The sequence below is a fragment of the Charadrius vociferus genome, unplaced genomic scaffold (genome assembly GCF_000708025.1).
Source record: "Charadrius vociferus isolate BGI_N301 unplaced genomic scaffold, ASM70802v2 scaffold109, whole genome shotgun sequence".
Lineage (NCBI taxonomy): Eukaryota > Metazoa > Chordata > Aves > Charadriiformes > Charadriidae > Charadrius > Charadrius vociferus.
Genome location: NW_009650060.1, coordinates 2445902 through 2459467, shown reverse-complemented (window position 1 = coordinate 2459467; position 13566 = coordinate 2445902). Strand labels below are relative to the sequence as shown.

Genomic DNA, 13566 nt, shown 5'->3' with positions numbered 1-13566 from the left:
TCAATTTGCTCTACCTACTAGAATATTAGCTGGAAATCTCACATACAAAAATAATTTGAAAAAAACACGCCAAAGTATTTCTACTTTTCTCAAAGAAAAACCTCTCCTAAGTATAGCTTTTTTCAAGTAGCTTCCTATAGTTCACTGATTGAACAAGATGTACTAAAATTGCTTTAAAGAGGAGAAAGAAAGATGACTGGAGAAGACTTCTTAGTCTTACAAAACCTAGAAACTGTTATTATCTTCATTCATTATTATACACACACAGAAAGTAATGTTGAATTTTCCATTTACTACAAGAAGTGGGAATGACTGACTTATAAAGACAATCTTATAATTAACAAAATCAATTAGTTTAGAATACATTCTTCCAATGCTGTGCTAGCCTGGAATGTAAGTAATTAGATAATTAGAGAAATCTGATGTTTGAATTTCTTCGTGAAATAAATTTAGCTCAAACTCTGGTACTAAAATTTGAAGACAAACTCGAGGTTTGCTTCATTGAACCATTTCTTTTTTCATCAGTGCATGCTTCCTTAGATTTATCCATCAGCTCCTGAATCCTTTAACTGCTTCTCTGACCAGTACTACAGGAAGAATGGAAATTTCAAAACCTTGGATAAACAGGTTAATGGAAATCTATCTTGCATTTTGCATCATTCTATCAAAAAATCACAGGCTTTTACAGATTTCTGAGAAGTCCCATTTGCCCCTTTGAAACACTGGCAGCACCGGAGGCCACTCAGCACTCTCCCAGCCTTTGCAGTTTCTCCCGCTACTCTAAGGTTTATTAGAAAGAAGCATCCCACATCCTCTCTGTCAGCTCTCCTAAACATCTGATAAAAAAATCAGATGGGACAATAAGCTTAAAAATATTTATTCTTGGTTAATGACTTAATATCTCCAACTGCTAAGGGACTGTAAATACTTTATTATCCTCATGTGATGATATATTTGATTCTGCCTTTCCCCAAAATTACAATAGACAAATGTTTATTTAACATCATCACTTTTCTTGTATCTGTAGTAACAATGTAAAAAAATCTGGGGTGTTCTCTTTTATAAGTTCCCAACTTTGTGTGGAAGGTAAGAAATGTGAAGCTGAGGAAAAGAGACGGAAGTTAAGAAGGTTCCAAGAGCACTTTAGAATAAGAATCAATTAATGGACTGTTAATTCTAGCAAATGTGAGTCATCTATCTCTACGAACTTGACATAAAAAATGAAACACAATTTAGGGTTTTGACAATATTGTGATGGAGAGTATAGAATCATTGTTGTAAGGGATCTCAGGAGATCACCCAGTGGTTCAACCTCCTGCATTTTTTGGCATTCTTAACACTGCTGCTGTGAGATTTAAAATTTAGTCATAAGTTTTGTAAAAAAAAGCATTTCCTTTAATTTATTTGCCAATGCAAAGCAGTAATTTCATTGGAACCTCAACCTCTTTATATGCATACAAATGTCTGTGGTGAGGATATACCTGAGGCCTAAGACTGGTAATCCCCATCTTGTCTTTCTGTGCAAGTAGTACAGTATGTTCTTCTCTACCAAAGTTGCCATTTAAGTATGGGAATTCAAATAGAAGAACATACAGAAGACAAAAATAAAAGGCATGCCGGTTAATCATCATGTTAAAGAAAGAGTTGTGGTTAAAATGTGCTACGAGCCACAACAAAGAGGAGACAGTACAATTTGCATACTATCTGTCCACATCACAATTCCCTTCATATACCACGGGATGCAAAATTGGTGGAAAAAGAAGTGCTGTAAAGCAGATGTATTTGTTTCCACATGCATGCACAACTGGAGGAGTAAACCACCATAATCTAAAAATTACTTATACCAGCACATATATATATTTTCCTGTCTTATTCATATTACTTTCACTGAATAACAGCTAAGCCCATTATTTACTTTGCTCTAACAAAAACTAATTCTCTTGAAGGCAAATAGGTATGCTATTGCTCTGACTCTTGAAAATTTGGCTCTTTTATTTCCTTGTGCTAGTTCTAACCCTTCCTTCTTTTTCTGTTGTGAATGACCACATAAACATTCTTTATTCACCTTCTCCATGCCATTTATGATTTCACAGACTGCCAGCACACAGAAGCCTGTCTATAACCTGTATTTCAAGAAACATCAGCTTACCTGTCCTCATACAAAAACCTTTCCCATACTCTTGATAAGCCTGTCAAGCTTTCTCGGTATCTTTTTTATGATCTGTACACAGTATTCAAGATATGGGAGTGATATGGATTTACACAGCCATCGCAATTCACTGTCTGTGGTTCCCTATTCCTTTCCTAATCATTTCCACCAATTTATTTTCCTTTTGATCATGGCAACCCACAGAACCGGCATTTTCACCAACTGGCCAGCCTTTTGCATTATTTAATTGATTTCCACTCCTGGCTGCTTGTCAATCTATTTCTCCTATGTTACTGCGCACAGATATACATATGCCACTCTTTTTCATCATATTTCTTCTTGACTGCACTCTAAAACATTATTTGAATGAAACGTTTATTTTTCTTGACTAGTAACCCATAGAAACCCCTCAGACATTCTATCACCAGTTGACAAATAAACAGTTACAATGACAACATCTAAATATGCATTTTCTATAGACTAACATATCCTCCATATTAACTTCATACTGAACCCGCCCCTTCTTGGCATCAGGTTTCAGCTTGGCAAAATTTTAATCTTATACTTCAGTGGTGTGCTACATGATTAAATTCTGCCTACACCTTCAAATATATGCATTTGCACTTAAGACAAAAGGATACATTTAAATTGCTGACAATCTATTCCCACTCATATTTAAAACCAGTTATAGATCTAATTCCCTGCTCACTGTCAATACTTTCTGAGTATTGCTTTTCGTAGGGCCAAAGATCCTTTTGCTGTACTTGGTCAAGTTAAAATTTTTATACTGCCTGATCATGTCTGATTATTTTGTTTGGAATTATGTTTGGAATTTGCAAGTTAGGACTGCTCAGATAATACATTAGTTCTAAAATACATATTTATTGTCTGTATTCACTATTTCTACTTCAGTTTTTAATCATGCACTTGAAGAATTAGTCAGTGTACCATCTAACAAAAATTTACATATTCACCATGAAACAAAATTAACAAGAATATTATTAGCTCAAAGTTAGCAGAAATCTTCATGATACTTTATTGTATACTGTATGATAGCTTTATGGTAATTTTGAAGCTCTTGTTAATGATTCTCTGCCCCTCCCTTCCCCCGTGTACAGCTAGAGATGAAAAGGTACTGAAAAAAACTAGAGAAAAATGTAATTAATTATGTAAGCCCAGAATTAAGAACAGGCTACCTGGAATGACTGACCTTAAAAAGTATGCTGACAAACTAGGCAGATTATTAAAAGAATAACAAATGTTGTAATGCTATGGTATTACCACATGGGAAGGCCAAAGGCAATAGTACTTTTAGGAGCAGGTGCTATGCTTTATAGAAAACTTTCCAAAAAATAAGAAATTTACTGTTGAAGTAAGTAACAAAAAAAGAGTTGACAAAGGATTAAATTAAATCCAAGTGTGAAATTCTGTGCAAGAGTTACATGACAGACTGAGAAGACATATTTGAAAAAATCAATACACGTATATTAATATACAAGGAAAAAACAATCTCAAGTTGACATACACGAGAATAAGCACTGAAATAGCACCCATACCTCCAAGATCCTTTTCTGAAGCAACAGATACTACTTATAGATAAGAAATGGCTGTCCAATACCCCTTTTATTACAAGAGCTAGGACACGCTGAACAGAATTATCAAGTATTAGGAGCAAAACAAGCGAGACGATGTCCTCTCTCACACAGTGCACAGTTACACAACAGAGCCATCAGCCCAAAAAATTGCAGACACCAAGAGTTTGTCTAAGTTCAAAAGCCAACTAGTAAAGTTCATGCAAGAAGAATCAGTCAAAGGCTTTAAAGCCTTTGGAGCGCAAAGATATCATTTTAGGTTCCGCAGTGACAGCTATAGGAAGCTGCCAGGCTGTACGGGAGGAGCACGGCTCTTATCTTCCCTCAGGTCCACACTTTCCTGACGGCACTGATCAACCATTGTCAAAGACAGGACGCTGAGTTAAGACAAATGTAGGAAAGGCTGCTTTTATAATTCCTAAAATAAAAACGGAATTTTCCCAAGGCACAAAATAATCCAATTTAAAGTTCAGAAAGATTGTATATATTTTGCATGATTTATAATACACATACCAATCTTGCTGCTGGTTTTGAAGTAAAAAGAATGTGCGCAAGAAGGTTGTGATAAAATCTCAAACTAATAAAATTGTTTAAATTCCCCCAAAATAAAATAGTCAAAACTTTGCTCATGTGCATCTTAAGCTACGTTTCTGTAAAAAAAGTGATTTATTTTAAACAGCTGGCTATCCAGCCTCAACAGAATACTGTAACAAAACAGTGCTATGAAGTTAAATGTTTTTCATGTTTTAATTACAAAAAAAACCCAAACCCAATGGTACCAATATACTTTATATTCAGCAGTTATTATACTGCTTGTCCTGATTTTTAGTCTATAAAAATTCAGTCTGTAAAAAAAATAAAAATAATGCCATGGCCATGTTTGGTTGGTTGTTTGGGTTTTTTCTTTAATTCAAAATAATACCCTTGAGAAATGCAGAAAACTGGGGAATGTGTGAGGAATTCACAGCTTTCTGACTGTTTTCAAGCTGTGATCCTTCCAATGCACTATATTTACTCCTCTCACCACTACCCTCAGTAATACTCTCATGGTACAAGTGCAACTTCTTGTGCCTGAAATAGAAGACCCTGTTCTTTGCAGCAAGTGGGTTTTTAAAATATAATGGTAGTTGAGAAAAACATTCCTCCCAGAAAACCTGTGTTTGCTATGTTAATAGCATTCCTGACACACAGCTTTGATTCTGTGAAGACAAGTAGGTCTCAAACTCGTATTCCTGAGATGTGACATTATTCTGCCTTAGATCATGAAGCCTTCCACAGCACCCTGTGGTGTACTGACAGATGAACCCATCATCCATACAAATATCTCAGTATAACTTCACTACCTTCAATTAGCGTCTGTCCTAGATTAACTGAAATAATGTTGCTTTAGGGTACAGGAATTTATTTAGCTCTGCTCTACTTTATTTCGACCAAAATAAATGGCATGAAATAGTTTAAAAGCTAATAACCTTTCACCTGCATAGGTGACCCAGATATATACCTATAGAGCTGAGACTACAAAACGTTTGTCCTTCAGAGGTACATTTATACTGACATTTTGCAATGTAAATCTACTGTTAATTTTATTTTGGGATTCTAAACTGCATGCTGTCTTGTTTCATTTATTGCAAAATTGCTAGAAACTTAAAAGAAAAATTAGGAAGTAATCACCTGGTATCTCCATTTTTCTCTAGCTCCAGCAAAGCTAGGTACTGGAGATTTGTAGACAGAAATTGCTCCCATTGAAAGAGAATAATTTAGAGCAAACCCAGAAGGCCAATCATAAATCGGAATCTAGTGTTTTCTACATCATAAAATAAAAGCTGCGATTACACAACTTGATATTTGAACTTCTAGATTCTGGCAAACAACTGCTGAAAACTCTTCTACAGCTTATACCTTGCCTTGAGGCCAAGGTATCAGTGACTATGGAATACTGACTGATGTCTCCCCAGGCTATAGTCTCTCTCTAAAGACGCTGCCTGGCCTCAGTCCAAACAGAAAATAGTTGTTTTCTTCTGACAGCAAGAAATGGCTAATGAGAACGCTACTGCTACTGTGAAAACACCAAATATAGAACATAGTTCCTCAAATCCCCAAGTTCAGGAAGTGCTTAATTATAAAAAACAGCAAACCCCATTACATTAAAGGGGTGTGCAGAGATGCATATTTACTCCACCCATATTTTAAGATCCTGGGCATACCTACTCTTTTGTCCAGAAGTCAGATTGTTTTGTTAGAACAGTAACCTGGCCTAAAAAGTAAATTCTCTTTAAGAGGCTTATTCCAAAATGTAATAAAGCCCAAGGAACCTAACCACTGAAAAACAGTAACATCCTTTAATGTAAGTTCATTATTGTTTTAAAATAAAACCACCAGCAAAATGTAACCTGGCTGCATATGTCACATATTGCAAGGCACATTAGGAGTTGCTCATTGCGAGTCCTTACCACAGTTGTCATCATGCTTAGACTCACAAAATAACAGTGAGTTGTATTCATTGCTCTCCTTTCTTTAATGTATGCTATTAGAAAGTATTCTTCAAATCTTTTGACTACTAATGTGCAGGTAGACTTTCACTTGCTAGCACTCATTTACATAGAAGACTATGGATATAGCTCCAATGTATAAACTAATGCAGAACTGGGTTCTAAGACATTTACAAAGCCATACAAAATTGTCAGAACTCAATGTTTTCAAATAAAGATTGCTACTAACATAAAAGTCTGAATAGCTTACTGAGCACTACAAACCCTAGGTGAGAAGAAAAACAAAATATCATTTCTCAATATTAAAAAAAAACCCCAAGTATATGTGATAGGAATTTTAAAGTAGTTTCTATTACCATCAACTTTTTGGCAAAAGAGTTGAAATTTATCCGGAGACCATGGACCATTCTATAACTAATTGGTGGACATCCTCCATTCATATTTTTTTTACTTTGCTGTATTTACATACAAATTAAGTCACTGCCTTTTGCTATATCTCACAATAAAAACATATATTCAATTCTTTTTTAGGCACTGGTATTTTCCAGGGCACGTCCCAAGAGCTTCTATAGCCAGATGTGCCCTACAGTAACAGAATTTAATTTACTAATAGATAATGCACCTGGTGGTATTTCAAGAATGTCAGAAATTAATGTTGAACTCAAACCTATAAAAATGGAAAAATGTACATATACATGTGCATACGTGAAGTACATATATGTACACAGGAATATGTTTAAGTATATATTCACATACTAACTATGCATTATTATAGCTGTGACACCTATAAAATATGTATTATTCACACGCTAGATAATCTGTATCTTTAAGCCTATTTACCTACAAAAAGTCAAAGACAGGTGATGGAGAATTAGAGACCAGGAAGTTACTAGGGAAGAATGAACAGCTTATGGGAGACAGGAGACAGTAAGACCACTGCACAAGAATAGTTGCTGGAGTAAACTTAAGCATATGTATAACCAACAATAGGGTAACTCACCTCATTTGTTAACCATAACTACTTCTGTTCTGGATGATCTGTTTTGTTATTTACAAATAACCCATGAGTTATTGGTATGAAAATACAAAAAAAAAAAAAATCTACAGAGACTTAATTCTTCCCTCCGATAGCGGACACAACCGATTCTTCCCTCCGAGGGCTGCTACATTTGTATACAAAAGCTATATTGAAGAGTTGGACTACCTTGAGAAAACTGGGATTTCAGCTGTGGTTGAGGGGTTCTGGGCTTTGTTCTCTTTTTGATCAATACTCTAATTCTTTCCAATCTCTTTCCAAGAATGGGTTTTCAAATTGTCAGCAACATCATAATAATGTCTTCCTGTCTATACTTGGTTTTGGAACTTTAAATTTATTTTAAACATCAACATAGCTACAGTCGTATCAAAAAATGTCACTTTACTTAGTTCTTCACTTTATATGGGGATCCACTGAGAGAACTGATCTTCAGTTATTTTGTTGGAAGGATACTTGAAGTTTAGCCAGGTTCATAGTAAATGACTATGTAACAACACTTTTCAACTATTTCCATTCACATTTATGACTCCCAAGTCAGGGATACATGGACTTTGAAGGGGTCAACTTTTGAAAAGTCAGAGAAGGAAGAACTATAAAGCCCAATTAAAATTCTCTTTTTTACGATGGTAGAAGTAGACATAACTGGTAGGAAGAAGAATAACATTGCCAGTTGTTAGCACTGTACTAAGTATCTTGGATTCACCTGTCCTCAACTGGAGAGCAGATGGGGAAAAAGTGAAGTATGAGGGAAAGCAGGAAGACATGTTTGGATCAGTGCTGGGTGGGTATAAGGATGAAATCATAGCAAAATGTGCCAAGTCCCTCTATAATTAATTTGGATTTCATTATTGCTTATGTCATTAACAACATGTTTAGGTACAGTCTATATATTGACACAACTGAAGCCAGAAAACTTAGAGTGGAAAACAATTTTACGCCAGTTAAATAATATATATATATATATATATATATTTGTAATCCTCATAATCTTTAGAGAAGTAATAAACAAAGTTATACTCTAGAAAAATACTAGATGTGCAACTAACGGGCTATACTCTGTGATTACCTTCTTGGTACCTTCACACCTATGACCACTGAAGTCAATACATTATATTTCTTAACTAAATATTTATCACCTGAATGAGACATTCACTATTCAGTGATAAAATCATTTGAAGCTTCAGCTGAAATGAAAGGAAAATCATTAGCCTTATTACCTATGTGACAGACATTGTACATCCGTCTCAAGGAGCTAAGTTTTAACAGGTTGCTGCATTTTTCATTAGGAATTAAACAGAATATTTCATTAAATCAGAGAGATAAGATCTGGTCAGTTTTTATTTTCATGATTAATACAGTTTTATCTTTAGTTATTGTAGCTGAAGATTACTAAATATACAAGTACTGTCAGACTACCTAGCTAATGACAAAGCCTATGCACTTACCATAATTGTACAGCACTGCTCTGCTATAAATAGATGTTATACTATAAAAGCTGGTATAAAATTGAAATGGAAATATACACACACAAAGAGGTAACCTTTATACAGATGAAAATGGGAAGCTAAAGTTACAAAATAATGTATCAAGAAATAATTGAAGAATTTCCTATTATTTAATTAGTGCATATACTGTGAACTTCCTTTCAGTTTTAGTCGTTCTTCAGACCAAAACTAAGTTTGGTACTTCCTGAACTTTGAAACTCCAAACTCGTGCCTCCAGCAGGTTGAGTTCATCTTCCCATGAAAGCCATACAGTGCTAATTGAAAATTGTAACTGTTATTTTAAGATAAAAGCTGTTGAGTGAATAGCATATGCTTTGGAAAAGTGTCAGTTTATGGACAACACCAAATTGGGGCTATTTAGGTAGAAAAGTAGTAGTCTGCAGTGGCGGAGTTTAAGTTATGCAGTCCTAAGTGTGAACAATACGACTGAGAAGTAAACAAAAACAGACAAATCAAGGAGATATCAGAGGGGTGGAGCACCTCTCCTACGAAGACAGGCTGAGAGAGTTGGGGTTGTTCAGCCTGGAGACGAGAAGGCTCCAGCAGAGACCTTGGAGCAGCCTTCCAGTACCTAAAGAGGGGCTACAGGAGAGCTGGGGAGGGACACTTTACAAGGCTATGTAGTGATAGGAAAAGGGGTATTGGCTTTAAACTGAAAGAGGGTAGATTTAGATTAGATATCAGGAAGAAATTCTTCACTCTGAAGGTGGTGAGACACTGGAACAGGTGCCCAGAGAAGCTGTGGCTGCCCCATCCCTGGAGGTGTTCAAGGCCAGGCTGGATGGGGCTTTTAGAACATGGTCTAGTGGGAGGTGTCCCTGCCCAGGGCAGGGGGGTTGGAACTAGATGATCTTGAAGGTCCCTCTTCTAACACAAACCATTCTATGTGAATGAGTAAATTAAGGCAAATTATAGCACAAAGCGAATATTTACACCTAAGAATTGTATACGCAGTTTATTCATTACACAGATAAGTTCATCTTCCTCCGGAGAGAAGCAAGAGAAAGACAGATAACATTGTTATGTTTATTTTCGTCAGACTAGTTACTCTAGTCAAAAAAATAATTTTAAATAAATGTAGTTCAGCGCTATATTTGTAACAGATCAAGAACAAGAGTCCCAATGGGCAATATTCATAGCCACAGATCCCACGAAGTTTCTGTTTTGAATAAAGATTCTATTGTCACCCAAGGAACACTAGTGTTGAATACAACACCTAATTAAGAATTGTCAGTTCAAGGCAAATTCATATACTGATATTTGTACATAAAAAGAATACTTTCTTTTTCCCCCCTCATAGGAATAATAATTAATTATTCTTATTCTAATAATAGTCACCTTGTGGTTGACGACTTGGATGATATATCTGAAGATCAAAAGGCTGAGCACTTGTTTTTTGTATTACGCTGACATTTTGGCCAGTCCATTTATTGGCTTTTGCAAGTGTATTGGTCCGCCAATCCGTCCAATATACTTCACTCCCATACAAAGAAACAGCAAAAGGGTGAGAAAGATATTCATGACCCCGTATAATCTCTATCATGCCGGTTCCATCATATAACGCAGAATAAATGGCATCCGACCTAGAAGAAACCCCAAAATTTAAGATTACATAAAACTAAAGTAAAAGTCACACAACCATTATGACATTGGTGCAAGTATACAAACTTTACTCTTACATACTGCTAAGACCAAAGAACGTTTACAGTGCAATCGTTAACTTCAGAGATTATTTAGTTCCCATTATTCATTTAACTAAGAATATGAAATACTGCTTTGCTTGTATACTGTTTTTAAATTCAAATTTACCTCCACGCTGTGAAAATACAGCAGGAAAATCAGTTAACATTGAGACAAACTTACAGAAAAACCAGTGACACAGCTTGGGTCTTCCATGCGTAAATGTCAGTGAGGACAAATGGGTGACTGCTCTCTAAGGCCCAGTGAGCCAGAAGCCATGGATGACACCACATCTGGCAGCAGCTTCGCTCTCCAGGGCTACACCCCACTGCCCCCGCGTAAGGCGAGCAAGGCAGGGCCCAAGGGTGGCAGCCAGGTTCAACCAAGAGTCCAAATCACCAGAAAAGTTTGTGGTGATGAGGTCTGGAAGCCACCCCGTGGGTTGGGGTCTGCACCAACTGGGCCCACTGCCTGGCAGTGTTGTGGCTGGACTGGAGCCTGGTGCTCCAGCAGTGTTACTCAGGCAGGGGCTGAGCTGAAATGGGCTCCTGGGCCCACGGGACAGGGGGTGTGAGGGGAGGTCCTTGAGAAGCCTGGTCAGGGTCATTAAGGTCTGCTGGTACAGACCATGAAGAAATTATGTATAATAGCAACGGGATTGAAGAAATGTATGTGCTGTACATTTGCACGCAAGAGATCTTATGTACATAACTACATTCCACTTCCAGTGTAGTTCACATTTCTGTATGTGAGAATAAGGATTTATAAACAGATAAAAAGAATACTGTTATCACTTTACCTGGCATCAGTCCATACTATTCTTTTTTCGAAGTGATCTATAGTAAGGCCGTTAGGCCACGCTCCAGTATCCATATCTTTATATATGATCTTTCTTTCTGCTCCGCTCATGGAAGCGGATTCGATGCGAGGAAAATTTGCATCCCAGTCTGTCCAAAAGAGAATTCTGGTGAGAGGAAAGGGAAAAGAAAAGAGATATAAGAAAATATTCAAGCATGCAAGATAGCTTAAAATGGTTCAAAAAGACAATCACTGGAAAAAAGTTCAAACATTCACGTTTTAAAATAAAGGAATAAACACATGAATTTAGGCAACTAAATAAATTCCTTGAAGTCATAGGGTAAAATGGAGGTAATATTTCATTATCAGTGTTAGAGCAATCATGAAACTCAAGAAGTTTTCTAAAAACTAGAAATTTAATAGCGTTCCCTTTTTCATGTCCATTAATACAAATAACAGCTTGTCTTGTCTTCCTTCTATAATTAGAAACCCAGCTCATTACAAAAAATTATAATAACAGCCTTTGAAAGCAATCCACAGATGAGGAGGATTGGGAGGGGAGAAAGGGAAAAAGGTGATTTGAGGTAGCAGGGATTAAGGAACATAATAAACCAGAGATTTCCATTTATTATTAAGAGTTTTCCAATGAAGACCCCTAGATTTTGGTATGTCACTAATTAATTTTATACAGACCAGTCTTTCTAAGAAAATTGAAAAGATATGTTGTACGGTAGGCTCTCTCAGTTATGTGCTATCTCTGATTTTTTTTCCCAATAAGGACGGCTTTCACCTATATAACCTAAAAAGTTTCTTGTTAAGTAACAGAAGCAGTGTCATCAAAAGGCCAAAAATACACTCTGTTCTCAGCTTGTTAAGTATCCAAAACACAGATTTTTATTTTTTTTTTATTTGTTAAAGGAAAAGAATACCTTTGATACGAAAACACTTAATTAGCTGTAGAAAGCTAATTGCAGAGAGCCAGACTGTAACAAAACTTTTGACAAGTAGCATTGGACAGCTTCAATCCTGAACAGATATTCAATAAGGCCTCTCCATTTAGCACCTGGGAACAAATAATAGATGCTACATTTAAATAATAAAGGATAGGGGTATGAAAAAAGCCTCCTGGGTGGGGGTCTCTGCTCCGTGTGCATGCTGTGTGTATATACAGCTCTATGCCAGCGGCTGGAGCTAGAGGACTGGTCCCAGACTGGATGCCAGCCACCGGAGCGAGTGAGGGTGTGCCTGTTAGAGTGGGAACGCCGGCAAAGGCGAAGCCAGACTAACCCCGGGGTGGGTTAAGGGACTCGGCAGCCAGATGTATCCAGGTGTGTCCTGGCTTGAGCGACACAGGGTTAATTTGTCTTTCAGTAATTTTACTTTTCGGTAAGGTCTCTTCTAACACTTGGGAAAACTGCATTTTTAGAAGACTCTAATTTCTGAATTTATGAAAATACTGACTTTATAGCCAGCTATGGTGTGTGGGTTTCAAGGTCTCAGTGTTCTCGAGCTCACCAGGTGCCGGGATGAGGAAGAGCGAGACCCGGGCACTCAACCCTAGCTGGCCAACAGGATTATTTCATACCATGAATGTCACATTCAATATAAATTATAAACTTTACTGAGGAGTTTTTCTCTTTTATGACAGCCACGATCCAGAAAACTTCTTGCCCTGGTGCCAGATCCTGAGCCATTCCCTTCCTCCTGAAGCCATAGTACACACAAGTGTCCGATATTTGCTGTCCCCTGCTGGGAGTGCACAGCTTCTACTGATAGAATTGGCCGAGTATAATCCTTGTACATTTTATATTAGTGTTGGGATCACTACTGGTTCTTTAGTGTTATTAATGTTAATTATCTAGTCTTATCCTATTAAATCTGTTTATATTTCAGCCCTCAGGTTTCCTTGTTTTTTTCCCCGATTCCCCTTCCCGGGTGGGGAGGGATCATCAGGTGAAAGAATAATTGTCTAAACTACAATAAATTGTTGCGGGTTCTTCAAACCATAATAATGTGTCTCCAGGAGCGAGGAGGCACTGGGTGAGTTGGCTACCAGAGGGAGCAGGCCAACTGGCAGAGATAGCGTGAGATCTGGGGCCTGACAGAGACATTTATGTGTGTGTGTGGCAGCTGGGGACAGCGAGGATCCAGGGCTAGCTACTGGGTAGGACTGGGTGCCTACGCCCAGCTACAGCAGCGCATGCAGCAGGAGATATGGCAGCCTCACCATCTACTTGGAATCATCAGTGTTTGTTTATTCATATTTATTTGTGAAAAGATTGAAGAGCTGTTCCCATCTGCGTTCAAAGATTTCACT

General features: G+C 37.1%; 1 protein-coding gene across 1 annotated transcript in view; it reads right to left on the bottom strand.

Annotated features, from left to right (window-relative positions):
* LRP1B (low density lipoprotein receptor-related protein 1B) overlaps positions 1-13566 on the bottom strand; it is a 615617-nt gene that overhangs the window by 229578 nt on the left and 372473 nt on the right. Inside the window, exons 27-28 of the mRNA XM_009891709.1 lie at positions 11251-11415; positions 10110-10354 (exon numbers count right to left, since the gene is read on the bottom strand). Of these exons, the coding sequence (XP_009890011.1) occupies positions 10110-10354; positions 11251-11415 (410 nt within the window). The remainder of the gene's footprint in view (positions 1-10109; positions 10355-11250; positions 11416-13566) is intronic.